This window comes from Alnus glutinosa, chromosome 7, assembly GCF_958979055.1.
Source record: "Alnus glutinosa chromosome 7, dhAlnGlut1.1, whole genome shotgun sequence".
In the NCBI taxonomy this organism is placed as follows: Eukaryota; Viridiplantae; Streptophyta; class Magnoliopsida; order Fagales; family Betulaceae; genus Alnus; species Alnus glutinosa.
The window spans coordinates 25,674,837-25,693,403 of record NC_084892.1 but is presented as its reverse complement, the minus strand read 5'-3'; the positions used below and the strand labels follow the sequence as shown (position 1 = coordinate 25,693,403).

Sequence of the window (18,567 nt, the reverse complement as noted above, 5' to 3'; positions counted from 1 at the left end):
TTGAAGTTTCAAGGAAAATTCGGAAAAGAAAAAGTTTTCAATCTCAACAAATTAATGTTTAGGGGATCATAATTATTATTGTGACCCCTTTTGTAATTATGTCCTGCAGTTTCTGTAGTGTTCCTATGAGAGCTGTAAGGGAACCATGGCATTGCTAGGACTTACTTTTTTCATGGATAGGAATTATAGAATTTTCTCTTTGAAGTGTAAGAAAATTGTAAGTATCGGATGAGGCCTATTTACCCGAATAGAGAGTGTTAGGTTATATGAAGGCTGGTTTGTGTATGATCCGATTTGCACTTGACCCGGTTCGATGTCGGAAGCGCTACGGTTTAAATGCGTTTTTTTTTTCTTCTTCTGAGGCTTGGTCCACAAGATCTTTGACCCGTTTCGGTGTTTTGACCCATTTGAAAGTCGAATTTATAATTATTTATGTTTTTTAGGGTTATGTGTTGCATTGACGCTTTCTTGTATTGTTTTTCAAAAAAGAGTGAAATATCATCGTAAAACTGTGAACCAAATAAATGTGATCTTGTAGAACTAATCTAGTCGGTCTATAAGTTAAAAGGGTGAACATTATTATTGATTGTTTTCAGATCATTCAGTCCCGTAATTAAGGTGGATATTAATATATTATACCAAGATTCTCATCCTTTGATATTGAAGCAACCAAAATTAGTGCTTTCTTTATGAATTATCTCTGTTTAATGAATTAGATTAGCTTCTAAGCTTTCATAATTAAAAGAAAAAAAAAATAAACAAACAAACAAAAAAAACTTTGGCCGTCGGTAAACGTACATTTTGATTGTGATATAAAGTAATGACGTGAGGATTTAGAGAATCAATGGGAGATGTGGATGAATGAGTTGAATAATTCTTACTTGCTAGACATTGGGAAAAGAAGGAATGACCTTTGATTGACGCATTCCCTAAAGTGAGGGACACAAGCAAAAGAAGTCCCAGTCAGAAAGACGTCCACTTTGATTCAAATCAAATTTAAATAAGTTGATCATACAAACCTCAGTCACGTTAAAAATGTTTGATTCACTCACAATTCACAAGTATATCACCTTTTCTGTATGTATTTCTGCTCTTAATTATCTCTGTATAAATTAATATATATTTAAAAATAATTTAATAAAGAAAAAGAGCGGAAGAAGAGAGACAAACATGATGAAGAGTTGTGGCTACATCTTTACTATTGATGTGTTTTTCAATAATATTATATAGATCGATCTTTACTTATATAGAGAGACGATAAATAATGAGCTACATTAGTACGTAGAGAACTATAGAAAAATAACAAAATAATATAAAATAGCATTTCTCATGTTCTAGATATTCCAATCCCTTACTACTTGTCGGATTTGAATCTTCAGCAATTTACTGGCTGAATTATTAGCAATTTAAACACCAATTACGAAAACTCTTTATGGAGTTCACTACTCGTGACCAACTCGGACAGCCGAATTTTAGGAATAGTTGCCCGCTTCACGGCCATGGCGATAGAAAAAGATAGCCTGATATATAGCCACAGTCACCATGTGGAAGGGCTAATGCTTAGGATAAACATTCTTTTCGAAACTCATCCCAAAAACATGTTTTTATTTTGAAAAGAGTGCTTCTCCATATCACTGCTCATGTGGAACACGTTTATTAGTAAAAAATGAAAACTCAACATCCCAAGCGAGATTCCCTAAATCTCAAGAGTATATATATAGAACGTGGTTCATGTGCTACATTCTTTTTTCTTAGTTTTTCTATTTCCCAAAGATAATACGGAACCCTATTCTTTGGAAATACACGTCTAGTCTATTCCTAGTATTCCTTCATTCATGTAAAGTATGCAAAATAAGCTGAAACATAGAACGATTCTACCAAAAAAAAACTGAAATGATCGACTAAAATGAATTTGATCGATCGATCTTACCATCACAGCGGCCCATCAAACATTAAATCTTACCAAACTAGCTAGTTTCAGAACGAATCTGAAGGATGGTGACCTGCATGGATTCAGTGACAACTTGAAGGTGGGCCTAACTGGCTTGAGATGAACATTGTTTTCGAGTGTAGGATTGATTTGCTGGACAGCTGCCAAAAGCAGGGTGGAGAATAGGAATAGAAACAAATAAAAAACACATGGTGCATTGAATAGCACTCTGGATGTATATAATTCAGGTCAGTAATAATTTCCTACCATCATCTCCCACATAAAAAAGTCCTGGGGCGGTGAATCGGCGATACAAGTTATCTTAAATAGAATTTAACCTTTTGAAAGAGACGTTTTTTAAGAACTTTTTAGAGTAAAATAAAGCTCATGATGGCCCGCTCTATCTCATATGTCGTCACTCTGTCTGTGAATTGAATCCAAGACGAGGTGTTTGGCTTTGATACCAAATGATACAAATTTTAGATAGAACTCACCTTTAAAAACAGGCTTGCAATGAGAGAGTTTTTTTATAGCTTATATACACACAATTAATATTGTACTTAAATCATGTAGAACAGTACTTAGGATAGTAACAGGCAGCGGTATAAACGTGTATTTTATTTATTTATTTATTTATTTTTTATTCCTTTGTAAGTTGATTATGATAATGCTGTAGCGAGTGCTCTGCCCACCGGGAATAGTCACGCATGCACTTCAATCGACCATGGCCACTCATAAATTAATCTCGTGTTGCTTAGGATCCCTGCAGTTGACCCGATCAGGCATATTCTAATTTGCTTGATTGAAGAGTTGAATTTCTATCATCTTAATCTCCACAACTAGTTAAAATATTAGCGACCAGTCCCATTTTCAAGTTAATGCTCATTATTTGGATAAGAAAATTGGCTATATTTAATCATGCTGCTTCCTTCCACTTTTGCGTATGGATTAATTTATTTTTTCTGGTTCCTTTCCTTTCTCTTCAAGTCATTCTTCAAAAGGGTGGATACGAAAAGACAATTTGGTGGATAGTCATGAGCTAGGTTTAATTTCATTCTTTCCATTCATTATATTTATATAGTATTACGGGTAATGCTATTTAGTAAGGAAGAAAATGCGGATTCAAATGCAGTTATTAGTAATGTCCGCATTCGCATCCGTATCATGCGAATACCATCCGCATCCACGCGGGTATTGAGGTTATTATCTACTATCCGTATATGAGATAATAGACGTTTTAAATTACTATCTAAATCTATATGTAAAATTAAATAATGCGGTTATTATTATATGTAAATATAAATAAATTAAAATTTCACTTGTTATACAATTCATGATTATCAGTCATAGAAGGTCATTGTCTCATAGAGCAATCGGGATTTGAATATATTATCCAAAGAAAAGAAAGAAAGTAAATGTAGTAAGATATAATTTTCAGATGATAGTGAAAAAAACCCCATATAACTTTAAGATTCTAAACTCATCAAATTCAAAACGACGTTGTTTTAGTGAATTTAATTAATTATATATAAGGGAATGCAGATACGATTATTAACTACATCCGCATACCCTAAAACCGCTATCCCCATCCGCATATGCAGATAGTATTTTTGTTAACCGCATCCGCATATGCAAATAGCAGATAAGGACGGTTATTATCTGCATGCATTTTCACTCTTACTATTCAGCATACTGTTATACACGATTGTCATATAATTGAAATAACGTGGTAGAGAAAAAGTACTGAATCAAATGCTGATTTTTATTGCAACATTATCAAATTATATGACAGTCGTATAAGAATCTATCGAACAACATTATTTGTATACTGTTAGATAACACTAGCGTTCCAACACTTGTCTTTGGCGTTGATTTCATATTCAAAGTTAGTACGGAGGTATCATAAGAGTAAAGACTAAAGTCATTACCCACTGATTACCATTTTTGTGGTATCTTAGCACAATATCATTCCCACTGTATGGATATGCATTATATGATTGGTCAGGTGAAAATGTAGTTGGATTAGGGATCGGATCATATTAAAAAAATAAATAAAAGAAGAATCACGTGACCATTCTGTATTTTTTTTTTTTTTTTTTTTGGTGGGTTCGTGACCATCCTATTCACTTTAGTTGGGAAACTAGTTTAATAGTATATTTGGGCCAAAATGGCCATATTTTGACTATTGCAATGAGATCAGCTTTTGCCCTTGGCATTACTTTAATTTGGATGGCTTAAATTAATATTTTCATATCTCTTATCTAGTCTCTAGATCCATCCTTCCAAAGCAAATCCAAGATCAGGATACCAAATTGAGAGCAAAGAATAGAAATGATACTTTCTACACCTATTTATTATATATATATATATATATATATATATATATATATATATATATATATATATATATATATATATATATATATATATATATATATATATATTTCATACATATAAGCAACAAAAATATATATTTCATATTAATTGATGTAATATATTTTAAGTATTTTTTTTAAACAACTGACAAAAAAACAAATATCATTTAAAACACACTTACATTAACCGACATAAAATTAATGCATATGTGATTGATAAATAAATGGAAAAAGTATCATTACTCTGAAGAAAAAGTTGGTCATAAATCCCAATATGTTAATTCTAAACGGGACAAAAATTTATTGGAACAGTGAATTTATCCCAATTTTACTATGAAGGAAATTAAGCCACGGCAACACAAATGAATTTTTTAGTTTTTTTTTTGACATTTTTTAACCAAAAGATTATATTTGACTAGGTGACATGAATCATGATATAGTTAAGATTTTCGCACATTATCTGTTTTGGGGCAAAATTAATATTTTACAAAATATCACTACAAAAAACTTGTAGTTTAGCCACACGACGATTTCACTACGTGGTAGATTACCCATGTTGGCAATTTCCATGTGGCTAAAATATTTATAATTTTTTTTTTCCATTTTTTTAAAGAATTGGCCACATGGCACATAAATCATATGACTAATTTATTAAAATTATTTTAATTTATTTTAAGATTTAAAATTTTAACCATGTGGTTTATTGGCCACGTCGCCAATTGGCCACGTGGCACATTAACCACGTGGCTAATTACCATTAATTACTGAAACGTTCCTCCGACTCATTTTTAATTTCCCTCCTTTTTAATTATCTCTCTCGTTCTTACTTTTTCTAATTTCCCCTGCCCCCTTTTATTAACTATTCTTTTCATTTTCCTCTTCTTTTTTCTTCCTTCTTCCCCTTTTTCCCACACAGGCATGTCATTCTTCTTTCTTTTTTTTTTTTTTTTTTTTTTTTTTTTTTTTTTTTAAAATAGAGAGGGAGACCAAGAGAGCTGGGGAGAGAGAGAGAGAACTAGAGGGATTCTGAGATAGAGTTGTGGTCGACGACGGCGCTGGAGTCCGTAGGGTCACGGCCCGACGCCAGTGAAGCCAAGGGGGGCCTTTCCAGCGTTTTTTGGGATTTTTTTTTTCCTATTGTTTCTTTGAGTTCTCTTATCTGAAAGTTAGGGTTTATTTTTTTTTATTTTTTTATTTTTTTATTTTTTTTGTAGTTTCATTTCGCTTCGTCTCCGGTAAACATGCATCTCTACCGATAAAATAGGAACGACGAAATGGTGATTTTTTGGTGTTTTGTTGGTGATGCAGTCGACGGAGAATTTTTGATGATTTTTGGGAGATTTTTTGGATTGAATTTCACGGGGGAAGGAACGGGAAGATTTTGCCGACCTTGAAGAAGTTTCTGACGAGGAAAAAAAAATAATAATTAAAAAAAAAAAAAAAACATATGATTTTAGTGACGTGTATTAGTTCCAAGTGGCTAAAAGAGCATTTTTTTTCTTCTTTTTTTTAAAAAAATATAATAAAATCTATTTAGCCACGTAGGCACATAGCTAAAAGCCATGTTGCTAAGTAACCACATGTATAAAAATTCACGTTGCTAAGTGACATTTAGCAACAACCTAATTATTCATGCGGGACTCACATGGCTAACTACACGTGGCTAAATAAGAAGTTTTGCGTGGCTAAATAAGAAGTTTTTTGTAGTGTATATAGCATCTTCAACTAATAACGAGAGATCGAGTATGATTGGACCTAGGGGTGTTCAGATAGGCAGTTAAAATCACTCTGCATCTACTATCTACCCGTCCTAGAGTGAATTTCTAGATTCTAAATTCGAGCGGGCGAATACAATATCTATTATCCACATAGGCCACACATATACTTAGGGAAGTAAATAAACCAGTCCGTTCGACAGCCCGCTCGATACCCGCTCGGTTTAACCCAATCCGAACTCGAGCTCGATACTGTAGAAACTCGATCTTTACTGTAGAAACCCGCTCGATTAGTAAGTGATACATACCCGACTCGCTCGACAAAACTCGATAGGGGCTCGCGAGCTCAGCTCATTTAAAGCTCAACCGAATCGCTCGCCCGGCTCGTTAGTTCGACTCGTTAGCTCGTTCATATCTTACATATATATTAGTAAATAGTAAATATAATATAATATATATAGTATTACATATTAATTATAGTACTTTGATAACAATATTTAGTATGTTAAATTAATATATTAAGTTATTAATAGTTAATATATAACAATATAACAATATTAAATAGTTAGCATATATATATATATCACATCACACATGGTTAACAATAGTTATATATTATACTTATATTATAGTTACTTAATTATATAGAATATATTAGACTTACTATTTGTTCACATTATACATATACCATAGTTTATACTCTCTAGTTATATATAATAACTTATTGTTAATTTGTTACTTATAAACTATAGTTATGTATTATATTTTATAATATGCCTTATATAGTTACATATTATATATTTATGTTATTAATAAATGTATAGAGGTTGTTTATAAACTTGAGCTTGAATTCTGCTTTGATCACTCATTGAAAAATTTAATAGTCTAAATCGAGCTCTAGTTGAGCCGAGCTTGTCCAGTAACCCGACTCGGCTCAAATGTCATTTTCAACGAACTCGAACTTGAGCTCGAGCTCGCCCGAGTTTTAAACGAGCCGAGCTTGAACATGCAATTTATAGCTCAGCTCGAATTCGAGCTCGACTCATAAACGAGCCAGTCTTGAAATCTTCAAACCCGGCTCGGCTCGGCTCGATTACATCCCTTGATATACTAGCATATAGCAGAATATGGGTAAATGGAGGCGTACCCATATATATATATTATTTTTGTCTTGTTGGGACTTTGTTTGTGGAGGTAAATATACTTAAGCCCCACCACCCATTTTCGAGTTAATTATGCAGTTAATATATATAAATTATTAAGGGTTGATTTCTTAGACTTTTTGGTGTATTTTATTACATCTATAAATATGTATATAGCATAATGAAAATAAATAATATAAAGATAAAGGGACAATCACTTTGGTTTATATTTTTGTATTTTTTTTTTATGAAGACTTGGGCCGCTAAGAGCATTAGGGCATTCCCAGCAGCTTCCCAATCATTTTTCCTAAATATAAGGAACAAAATTACTTTTTACTTTCTTATTAAAAAACACCCTACAACACATGTTGTGCACAGGTAGTTTTTCTATCATTTCCCTTATTTAAAAGTAGGAAAGAGAACTAAAGTATGAGAGAGATAATATATTTTGTGAATAAACAATTGAATGAGAAGTGAATAGTATTTTCCAATGCATTGGGAAGCACTATTCACTTTCCAAATAAACAAAAATTTTAGGGAAGCTGCCGTGGAGAGGTTTTTGTAACTTTTTTGAAATTTTTCCTAAAATTTATAGAACATACCTCCTTTAGGTAACCTGTTGTGAATGCTCTAGCAGCAGATTTCTAACCATTTTTCCTATATTTAAAGAACAAAACTACTTTTTGTTTCCCTATAAAAAACACCCCACAATAGATTCCCTTACCTTTCCCTATATCAATTAAATATTATTATTTTTTACTCTTATTTTATTCTTTTTCTCTCTTCCCTATATCAATTAAATATATTTTTTTATATTAAAATAATACATAGGGAATGAATAGTAGACATGTATAGATAGAAAATTACTATTCATTCGCAGTCCCCTCATCTAAATATAGGGCATCTGCTGTGGGAGGTTTTTTAATGTATTTCATTAAATTTTTCGTAAATATAGGGAAGTGAACCAATATAGGGCAACTGCTGCTAGTGCTCTAAGAGCACTAGCAGCAGATATCTTAGAGCATTCACAGCACGGATGGAGGGAGGGGGGGCTGGCCCCCCAAATTTCCTAAAAAAAAAAATTATAGGCCGGGCAAAAAAATTTCTAAAATAAAAAATATAAGGTAAAAAAAAAAATTTAACTTACTGGCCCCTAACAAAAAAAAAATTTGGCCATTGGCCCCTGCCCATAAGAACTTCTGGCTCCATCCCTGATTCACAACAGCTTCCCTATAAGAGTTCTGTTCCCTAAATTTTAGAAAAAATCTCAAGAAAGTTATAAAAAGCCACCCACATCAGTTTTCCTATATTTTTATGTTCCTTAGAGCACTAGTAGCAGTTACCCTATATTGGTTCCCTTCCCTATATTTAGGGAAAATTTCATGAAAAACATCAAAAAACCTTCCATAGCAGATGCCCTATATTTAGATGAGGGGGTTGAGAATAAATAGTGATTCCCTATGTATACATGTCTACTATTCATTCCCTATGTATTATTTTAATATAAAAGAAGTATATTTAATTGATATAGGGAAGAGAGAAAAAGTAAGAAATGGAGAAAAAGAATAAAATAAGAGTAAAAAAATAATATTTAATTGATATAGGGAAAAGTAAGGGAATCTATTGTGGGGTATTTTTTTATAGGGAAGCAAAAAGTAGTTTTGTTCCCTAAATATAGGAAAAATGGTTGGGAATCTGCTGCTAGTGCTCTTAGGAATGCTACAGTGCTTCCCAATGCACTGTAGCATTCCACTCACATAAATAATCATAACTAAAAAAGTACAAAGAAAAAGTAAAGAAATAATATTTAATTGGTATAAAGAAATGTGAAGGGAAACTATTATGGGGTGTTTTTTTTTATAGAGAATCAAAAAGTAGTTTTGTTCTCTACATTTAGGGACAATGGTTGGGAAGCTACTGTGTCGTTCCCTTTCCTAAATATAGGAAAAATGTCAAAAAAATCACTTGTAGTAGATTCCCTACAGGCTCCCTAACAATTGAGAATGCTACAGTGTTTCACAATAATTATTATAATCATAAACTCGATTCTCGCACATTTCTTCTCCTTATAATATAAAAATGAAAGAAAAAAAATAATAAAGTAAAAGTAAAAAAATAATATTTCAATAGTTTAGAGAAAAATTAAGGGAAGTTATTGTGGAATGTTTTTAAATAAGGAAGCAAGAGGTAGCTAGTTTTGTTCACTAAATTTAGAGAAAATGATTGAGAGTCTGTTGCTAATGCTTTGGCCTCTAAGTAGAAATAGAAGTTATAGGCCAAGGCTTTTGCACCTTGCTTTGATACGGCCACTTTTACTACAAAGTCATTTACAAACCCACGTAGGAATCCATAATTAGGGAATTAATTAAGAGAAATTAATAGACTAGAATTTTTGCTTAATTATTTCATTACTTATGGACTGCCACATCAATTTGTAAATAATTTTAGCTTTGTTTGTTAAAATTTTTACTTTTTGATTTCTGTTTTCTCCTCTTAAAACAGAAACATTACCTACCATCACAAACATAAAACGCTCATATAAACACAAAAACAGTTTTCACATTTTTGCATGTCATGACAAGATACTTTTCAAATCAAAACAAAAAATATATATCATCCAAAATGCATTAACAAACAAAACCATAGTATTCCTAGCACCGCTCATTCAAGTTATATTTGTAACAAAACAAATTAAGAGACAGATCAGCCTATGTTCCTACGTCCTAGCACCACTCATTCAAGTTATATTTGTAACGTTAATTCACAATTGAGAGAGAGAGAGAGAGAGAGAGAGAGAGAGAGAGGGGGGGGGGGGGGGGGGGGAGAGAGAGATCATCGATCGTTGCAATATTTTAGACAATTAAGCTTAATTAGCTTCTGCAGTAGTAATCCATGGTGAGTGCCTTGGTGACCCCCACCGAAAAGGACAATACTGTAGCCTCCCTTTTGACTTACCTTCAATTCTGTAAGAAAGAAACTCATATCGGCATGGATGCTATTCCCATCTAAAGACCAAGAATGACGTCCTAAGTGGAAGGAATAAGAGTGGTTTTTTTTTTTTTTTTTTTTTTTTTTTAAAAAAAATTATTTTTTATTTATTTATTTATTTTTACACTTTTCTGCCGTCACAATTATTGCTTTGAAAATTTTTCTCCCGAGTCTTAGACTGAGACATTTTTTCTTTAGTATCTTTACCAAGCTCGCAGAAAAGCTATAGCCTCCTAGCCCTCCTCCCCTATATAAGAGGCTCAAAGCAAAGCTCCTCACCACCATTCATAGCATTCGCCATATCCATAGCTTCTTTCTTGTTGTTGCTTCTTCGTAAGGAAAAATATATACATATATACGCTACTTTCTAAGTGGGGAGATATATGGAGCAGAGAAAGGGGGCAGAGAAAAGGGTCGTCGACGCTGGGGATCAGGAGAAATGGGTTTATGATTCTTCTATGGATCATAAAGGACGAGTTCCTCTTCGAGCTTCTACTGGTGTTTGGAAAGCCTCCAGGTTTATCATTGGTGAGCCACAAGAATCATTAATATCACCTAATTAATAACGCCCAAGTTATCCTACAACTAGCTAGCTAGTATATACGTTGCTTCTTAATTTATATATGCTTCGTTTGGAGGAAAAACCTCTATCATTTTCCCTTATCTGCAAGTTAATTACTATAGCAGTACTCTTCATAATTATGATTATTAATGCTATTAAAATGTTAATTAAATAATTAAATACACTCTTTCTTAGAATAACTGGTGATCTAACACAAACAAAAGTATTACATGACAGAGGAAAAGTTAGCCATCTTTACATGCATATGTACGTTACGCTTTTTTTTTCTTTTTTTACCGAATCATATATATATATATATATATATATATATATATTCTTACGGACTTATACCTTGTAAATATATATATTTTTCTTCCTACAACAATATTTTATGTGCCAACTCCCCATTTCTATTCATACTATATATTTTTCCTAAGCATATATGTTAGCTAGTGACCCAACCTGGAACCATATAAATTAGGAAAAATAAAAAAAAGTAAGCGTTGCTTCTTTTTATTTTTCCTGGCAAAAGTTAAAAAAACTAATATATGTTTTGTTAAAATATTAATTAAATTATTAATTTAATCATTTTCTATGGATTTAAACTCTTGAGATACATAATAATTTAATATAATATCAGATAATTAACAAAGGTCTTAAACTTAATTTGAACATTATCTTCACCATTTAATTATTTCGTATCTAAATTAAATATTTTAGTGTTAGCTAGACTCGCTTCTTTAAGAAAAATTTGAGCCACACGTTAAAAATAAAATATTAATTAAACTAACTATTTTCTGTCGTTTAACCTCTAAATATATTGCTTTCAGTACACATGATAGCTCGTACATGTTTTGTTTATTGAGAGAACGAGCGGCTGTCGATTGTGGGCGTAATAAGTACGCCGATCGATTGGGCATTTCTAAAAGAAAAATTGAAGTCAAATTGCATGATTTGCCATGTGGGCCTGAGAATACTTTTATATCATAAAAGTGACCACAGATTAGGGTTTAATATACTCCACAAAGTATTTGGAATAGAAAAGGTGTTCCCCACTGAAAATTTTCCTAATATCCAGGATTAGTTGCACAGCTATTCAAAACTACTGCAGTAGTTTTTGTTAGAGATAGATTACTGCAGTAGTTTTGAATAGATAGATAGATGACTCAAATAGTGCTCCTTCAAGTTCAAGTTCAAGTTCATGCGAAGTACAATATATCTGTCCATGCATGTCATGGATTAATTAGTCCTAGCATATATAGTATATATAAATATGAATCATGAAACCATAAGAAATAAATTTGTCATGACAGTACTATATATATAATATATATTATGTGGGATAAGGTGGTTGTTAAATTTAACTTAAACGTTATTTTGGCTTGTCGGGATCTTACAATTGGATCAAAATAAGTTGTTTTCCGCTTACCATATATATAGTGAAAGTAAATAATTAAAATAAAGAGTCGGATGTAAATAACTTGAAAAAGTATGTAGTTAAAATAGAGAAAAATAACTTTTTTAGCTAAAGGATGTGAATGCTCTAAGTTTGCACTCTAGATTTTAGAGTTTTTGAAATTTTCTTGGTTTATTTCTTGTTTATTATTATTATTATTATTTTTAAAAAATAAAATAGTGACTTTAGGTACGTACACATGAAAATTCACTTTCTACTTTTGCGTGCACATATGTATAGTGCAACGTAAGTCTCCAATTCCAACTTTGTTTCTTCTTTGTAATTTAGTCAATCGGAAACTACAATTCCTTAGCTTTATCATCAGAAAATGGCTACAGACCCCTTGGAATATCAGCTTTACCACTTTTCGTGGCTAGTACAACACAACAGTAAAAGGGCACGAACTGAGGTCCATAAGACTTATTCTCGCCGGATTGATATGAATAATGATCATGTTCTTTTTTCATAGCTAGGCATGTATGTAGGGTAGCTAGCTAGCTCTTAGACATGTGACCAAGGGGACAAAATTAAGATCGATCCCTTGACTAAATTTTGGCCACTGTACGTACATGCAGCAATCGAGTTCAGTGAGAGGCTGAGTTACTTTGGAATTGCAACCAGCTTAATCCTTTACCTCAGCAAGGTGATTCATCAAGATCTTAAGACAGCAGCCAGGAACGTTAACTACTGGTCCGGTGTTACTACTTTGATGCCACTGTTGGGAGGGTTCATGGCTGATGCTTACTTGGGCAGATTCTCAACAGTGCTCATCTCAACCATCATCTACCTCATGGTAATTAATTAATCCCATTTAGAATGATCCGGTTTAAGTCAAAATTGTTGTATTGTCAATTTAAGAATCTTAAACTGATCGAGAATCTTTGACAAACAGGGTTTGATTCTCCTGACGATGTCCTGGTTCGTACCAGGCCTCAAGGCTTGTGAGTCGACTGAAATTTGCACCGAACCGAGGAAGGTTCACGAGGTGGTCTTTTTCCTAGCCATTTACTTGATCTCTGTAGGAACTGGTGGGCATAAGCCCGCTCTTGAGAGTTTTGGAGCTGACCAGTTTGATGAAGATCACGGCCAAGAAAGAAAACAGAAGATGTCGTATTTCAACTGGTGGAACTTTGCCCTTTGTTCTGGGCTCCTCTTTGGTGTCACTGTGGTTGTTTATGTGCAAGACCATGTGAACTGGGGTGTTTCGTATATTATTCTCACAGCAGTCATGGCAGTGTCGCTGGTTATTTTCGCCATTGGAAGGCCATTTTACCGTTACAGGACAGCAACAGGGAGCCCCTTGACACCGTTGCTGCAAGTTCTTGTCGCAGCCATTCGGAAGAGAAATCTTCCTCACCCTTCCACTCCTGATCAGTTGTATGAAATTCCCAAAACGGAGAAAACCCTAGGGAGGCTTCTGTGCCACACAAAGAAACTCAAGTAAGCATTTCAAGAAAACATTCCAGTTTGGGACACTTCATGTCCACCCTTCTAACTATAATGAGTTTTGCAATCGTTACCTCAAATTTTAAAAATTTACAATGTCGCACTTTTAATTTCACTTGAAATATTTAGTTAAAATATGAGTAAATCACATAGTCAAGTTCAAACTCAAAATCTTTCGCTCTGAAACTATATTAAATCACAATTATTTTCAAAAACTTAAGCTTATAAGGAACATAAATTTAATCCGACTTAACCAACACTTTAACAATACCGATCCTTATCAAATGACATGACCAAAATAAGATGAATAATTTTCTGGCTCTTGCATTTCAGATTTCTAGACAAAGCGGCCATCCTTGAAGACAAGAATAATCCGGCGGCTGAGAAGCAAAATCTCTGGAGACTTGCAACCGTAACCAAGGTGGAGGAACTGAAGCTTGTTCTCAACGTGATCCCCATATGGGTTGCTACTCTGCCATTCGGCATATGCATAGCACAAAGCACCACATTCTTCATCAAACAGAGTGTCACTATGAACAGAAAGATCGGAAATGGTTTTGTGATTCCCCCGGCCTCCATCTACAGTCTTGCCGCCATAGGAATGATAATCTCCGTGACCATTTACGAGAAATTCCTCGTCCCAATATTACGAAACACAACTGGAAATGAAAGAGGCCTCAATCTCCTGAAGAGGATTGGTATTGGAATGTCGTTTACAATCGTTACAATGGTGATTGCAGCCAGTGTTGAGAGGAAAAGACTTGGCGCAGTGGAGAATGCTCCCAAAAATGGTGCTCTTTCAATGAGTGTTTTCTGGTTGGCTCCACAGTATCTCATCATCGGCTTCGGAGATGGGTTTGCTCTGGTGGGCTTACAGGAGTACTTTTACGACCAAGTTCCGGATTCCATGAGAAGCTTAGGCATTGCGCTTTACCTTAGCGTGATAGGAGCTTCAAACTTCCTCAGTAGTTGGTTGATAACTGCTGTTGACCGCGTAACAAGGACGGGGGATAGCCATGGTTGGTTCGGTAAAGATTTGAACTCTAGCCGCTTGGACAAATTCTATTGGCTGTTGGCGGCCATAGCCGCCGTGAACATGTTCTTTTACGTGTTCTTGGCTCGAAGGTATACTTACAAGAATGTACAGAGGGTGGCTGTTGCAGACTGCAATGAAGGCGATGATGATCATGTCGGTATGGTTTAGAGTACTGATGATGGAATAGTACTACTATTCCTGCTTTAGTACAGTGTGTCTAAATAACTAAATTATCAAATTCAGAAATTTGAAGTGTTCTAGGAAATGCAATATTTCTGATTCAAGTCTGTCTAAGCATGTGTTTCAGTTGTTGAAAATTTTCCTATATAATTAATTAATACAAATTAACGTTCATATACATACATGCTAATTTAGTTTTACATCGGGTGGTTTGTTCTATAATAAATATAACTGGACTTCATAAATGATCTTAGAGGCTCTAATAACGCAAATGCAACTACCAGGTCACGACATAAATAAGGGTTCATAATTCATAGATAGAATGATATATAAAAAGGCATATATATTAACATCATAAACTTAAGAAAATTAATCATCAGTTAATTACATGAATTATCACGTCAGTTTATAAAGAATTTATAATCTAAAACGACATCTCGGGCATGTTTTAAATGTTAGCCGGCTGGACTAAATTGAGCCCAAACTTTAAATTTGAAATTTCGGATTGAGACTGATCATTGTGAGAGATTCACAACTCAAAGCTTCCAAAGTGAGACTGAGACAGGGGCCCTAAAAGAATCTTCAGGATTGGATTTAAAGTGACACAATTTTATGAGCCATCGAAAGACACTTTTCCATATTAAAAGTTACTTGTTTAATTAATAAAAAGAAGGGCAAGGGGGACGGTTTCCGTCCCACTCCAATTTTATACCCCCTTTTGAGTCTTTTCTTGCATTTGCTTTCACTGAGGACAATAATGGTTGGTTTGGGACCAATAACTTTTCTTCTCTTCTCACTGAATGAAATGTTTCATGCACTTTACTTATTTTTAAGTGCTTACTTTATGTAATCAACAAAAGAAAGTGCTTACTTTATTAATCGTCATTAATTATTAAACAAATTAATTTAAATATTTCATATTAATAAGAATTTTTATTTTTTACTGTCACATTAAAAAATAAATATTTAAAACTATATATAACATTTGCTTTCCCCGAGGAATGCATTTAATGCTATTAAAAAGCAATTAAAACTAGACCAACAGTTACCGTTTCTTTATCAACAGTTGCAGTCTTACAGATCTTCAATTACAAAGTCTACAAACAATTAAAATTTCATTTTGCTCCAAAAAAAAAAAAAAAAAAAAATTCAAATTTAATTTTAAAAACGAAAAAGAAGAAGAAAAATTATTTAAAATAATATAACCCCCCCGGAAAAAGAAGAAGCAATAATCATTGGAAAATACTTGCCTTACAACCTCCACCCAACCTCTACTTACATGTGTGTGGGACCCACGTGCATGGAATCCACACACATGTGAATGGGAGTTGTGTGAGAATTGGGTGAGGGTTGTGAGTGTATCATCTCCCATAATCATTAGGCCACAAGTTGTACCCAACGGGCGATACTTGGCACACCTTGGTTGACAGCGAAGGCCATGTAGTAACCCGGCGGAGCAACCATCCCGTTTGGCGGTGCTGTACACTGAATTTTGTAACTGCGGTCACCGTCAGGAAAGGCGCTCGTAACCGCTAGTTTGACCAGCCGTTGACCCTGCGAAAACGAATGCGTTGCAAAAGGCGCGCTTCCAAAATTGACCTCCACAATCCCCACAACGGGCAGCGAGACCGATACCGATACATCGAAGCGCTCTCCAAAACGCACCATTTCGGGAATCCCCTCGATCACGGGTCTGATATTCGCCCGGTCCAGTGACAAGTACTCGGGCGAGAACGCTTCAATTCGCAACTCAGTGGGGAATTCGGCTTTGAATTTGTAAAAATAATGCGGGTTGCTTCCGGCGATCAATACCCGTCCGTCTGGCAACAAGTTCGCGGTGGAGTGATACATTCGAGGCACGGTTCCTGGGTTCAAAGTCATGAACCGCAACCCGAGCGGTTGATCGGGTCTGTAAAGAAGCGGGTAGAGACACGGGTTGGAGGCCATCTCAAAGCCCTGGGTCCCAGCCTGGGCCCCATTAATAATCAAAACTTCGCCAGTTGGTAGCATAACCATGTCCCCCATTACCCGCCCGAACGGCATATCCTCCATTTCCCAAACCGGGTCTGGTGCAGTCGCTACAATGCGTCCGCAGCTACCGTGCGCCGGGGTGTCCGTACTCCTCTCGATAAATGCGCCATACTGCGCCCCACCGCACACCACAATCACGGCCGTCGAGTAGTCTCCCTGCAGGGCCAGCATTGCGGATGATCCGGCCGATGGGTAGTTTCGTGGGCCACCATCCAACGGTGGATAATCTCTGACTACTTTGTTAGCCTCGTAATCGTACAATACGGCTTTGCAGTTGGCGAAGATGAAAAGGCAACCGTTGGGGAGGAGATGAACGTAAGGGTACAAATTATCCATCTGCTTATCCTCCACGTCTGCAAGGAACGGAAACAAAACGGGGCCGTTTCTCCTTGGCGGATAATACTCGATCGTGCTAGTTGCTCTCCCACCCACAATAGCCACCGAACCGTCCGGCAATATCTGGTTCGTAGCGTACCACCGGCCGTTTACCAACTCCGCATCTTTGAGCTCGACCCAGTCGCAGAACCCGTCTCCCTCACATGGATGGAACATTCGGATCTTCCTCAACCCGTCCATGTCCCCGCCCGTATGCAACAGCGAGCCGTCCGGGAGGAACTGGCCGGACGAGCACCACGTATCGGTGAGGATCATCAAGGGCCGGATTTCGTTGGTATTCAGGTCGAGCACGACGGAGTGGGCGTAGCAGTCGCGCTTGAGAACGACGTCGTTCGGGTCGTTCCGGCAGTGGCCCCTGGGGAGCATTCTGCGGGAGGGCCCGATGTTCGTGCGGTCCAGGAGGACCACGGTGTTGTAGCGCGTCACGGCCGTGTGCATGGAGGCTATGCCTGCATTGGAAACCAGGAGCTCCCACGTTCCCGGGAGGTTAGCATGTGTGAGCTGGGCAATCGTGAGCGTGAAGACGAAGATAAAGAGAACTGAAACCATGAGTGGACCAGAGACAGAGAGAGTGGACAGTGGGAGTGAGGAAGCATGTGAAGTGAACTTTGTACTTAAAAAAGGAAAAGGAAAAGGAATTACGGGGAGGATATTAGGTGACGAGACAAATAAAGGGAGTGATTGTGGGCCGTTGATGTGAGATCGAAGGATGGACTTTTGACTTTTCTGTTTAATCGGTTGCGTATGAAGAGATATAAATTCAATGGCAACGGTAAGCAGGGTGGGCCCCATAAGATAATGGGGTGTGTGGTGACTCGTTTGCAATTGGAGGGTCGTATAGTCTTGTGTCGGTGTGAGGAATATGGACGACGCATGGATACAAAGTGGGGCCACCACATGGTAGCTGTCTTTTCTCCTTCCACGTTGTTTATATGCGTTACTCGTTAACAACAAATGTTCTGAACGAATGGGCCGCCGGACCGGATAAGGATCTCCATTTCTTTATTTTTATTTTTCAAATGGTGATGGCCGTAAAATTCAGAAAAATTTATGTGTCTGAATTTTAAGGAAAAAATTCATATATCTGAATAGATGGTTAGTATATTGCGATTGTGATACAAAGTATTAGAAATGTCAGAGGTTATTTTAGTATCATTTTGGATAAAGGCATACAAATGAAGCAGTTATAATCGTTTCAAAATCGGTATAAAATTGCTAACCGCTTTTAAAAGCGGTTATAAATAACCGATAACCGCATTGGTAAAGGCGGTTAGTGGTTATAGGGTTTAGGAAAAGTGGATAATAACCGC

At 35.7% G+C, this 18,567-nt stretch overlaps 2 protein-coding genes across 2 annotated transcripts; one reads left to right on the top strand and one right to left on the bottom strand.

Moving 5' to 3' along the window:
* The first annotated feature begins 10,409 nt into the window (after window positions 1-10,409).
* LOC133873162 (protein NRT1/ PTR FAMILY 5.6-like) lies at window positions 10,410-15,004 on the top strand. The gene is made up of 4 exons (XM_062310894.1): window positions 10,410-10,678; window positions 12,744-12,961; window positions 13,061-13,608; window positions 13,948-15,004. Exons 1-4 carry the CDS (start codon window positions 10,534-10,536, stop codon window positions 14,816-14,818), a joined length of 1,782 nt encoding a protein of 593 aa, XP_062166878.1. The 5' UTR covers window positions 10,410-10,533; the 3' UTR covers window positions 14,819-15,004.
* An 881-nt stretch (window positions 15,005-15,885) lies between these two features.
* LOC133872266 (aldehyde oxidase GLOX) lies at window positions 15,886-17,889 on the bottom strand. Its single transcript, XM_062309743.1, has one exon. It carries the CDS (start codon window positions 17,804-17,806, stop codon window positions 16,208-16,210), a length of 1,599 nt encoding a protein of 532 aa, XP_062165727.1. The 5' UTR covers window positions 17,807-17,889; the 3' UTR covers window positions 15,886-16,207.
* Between the last annotated feature and the right edge of the window lie 678 nt (window positions 17,890-18,567).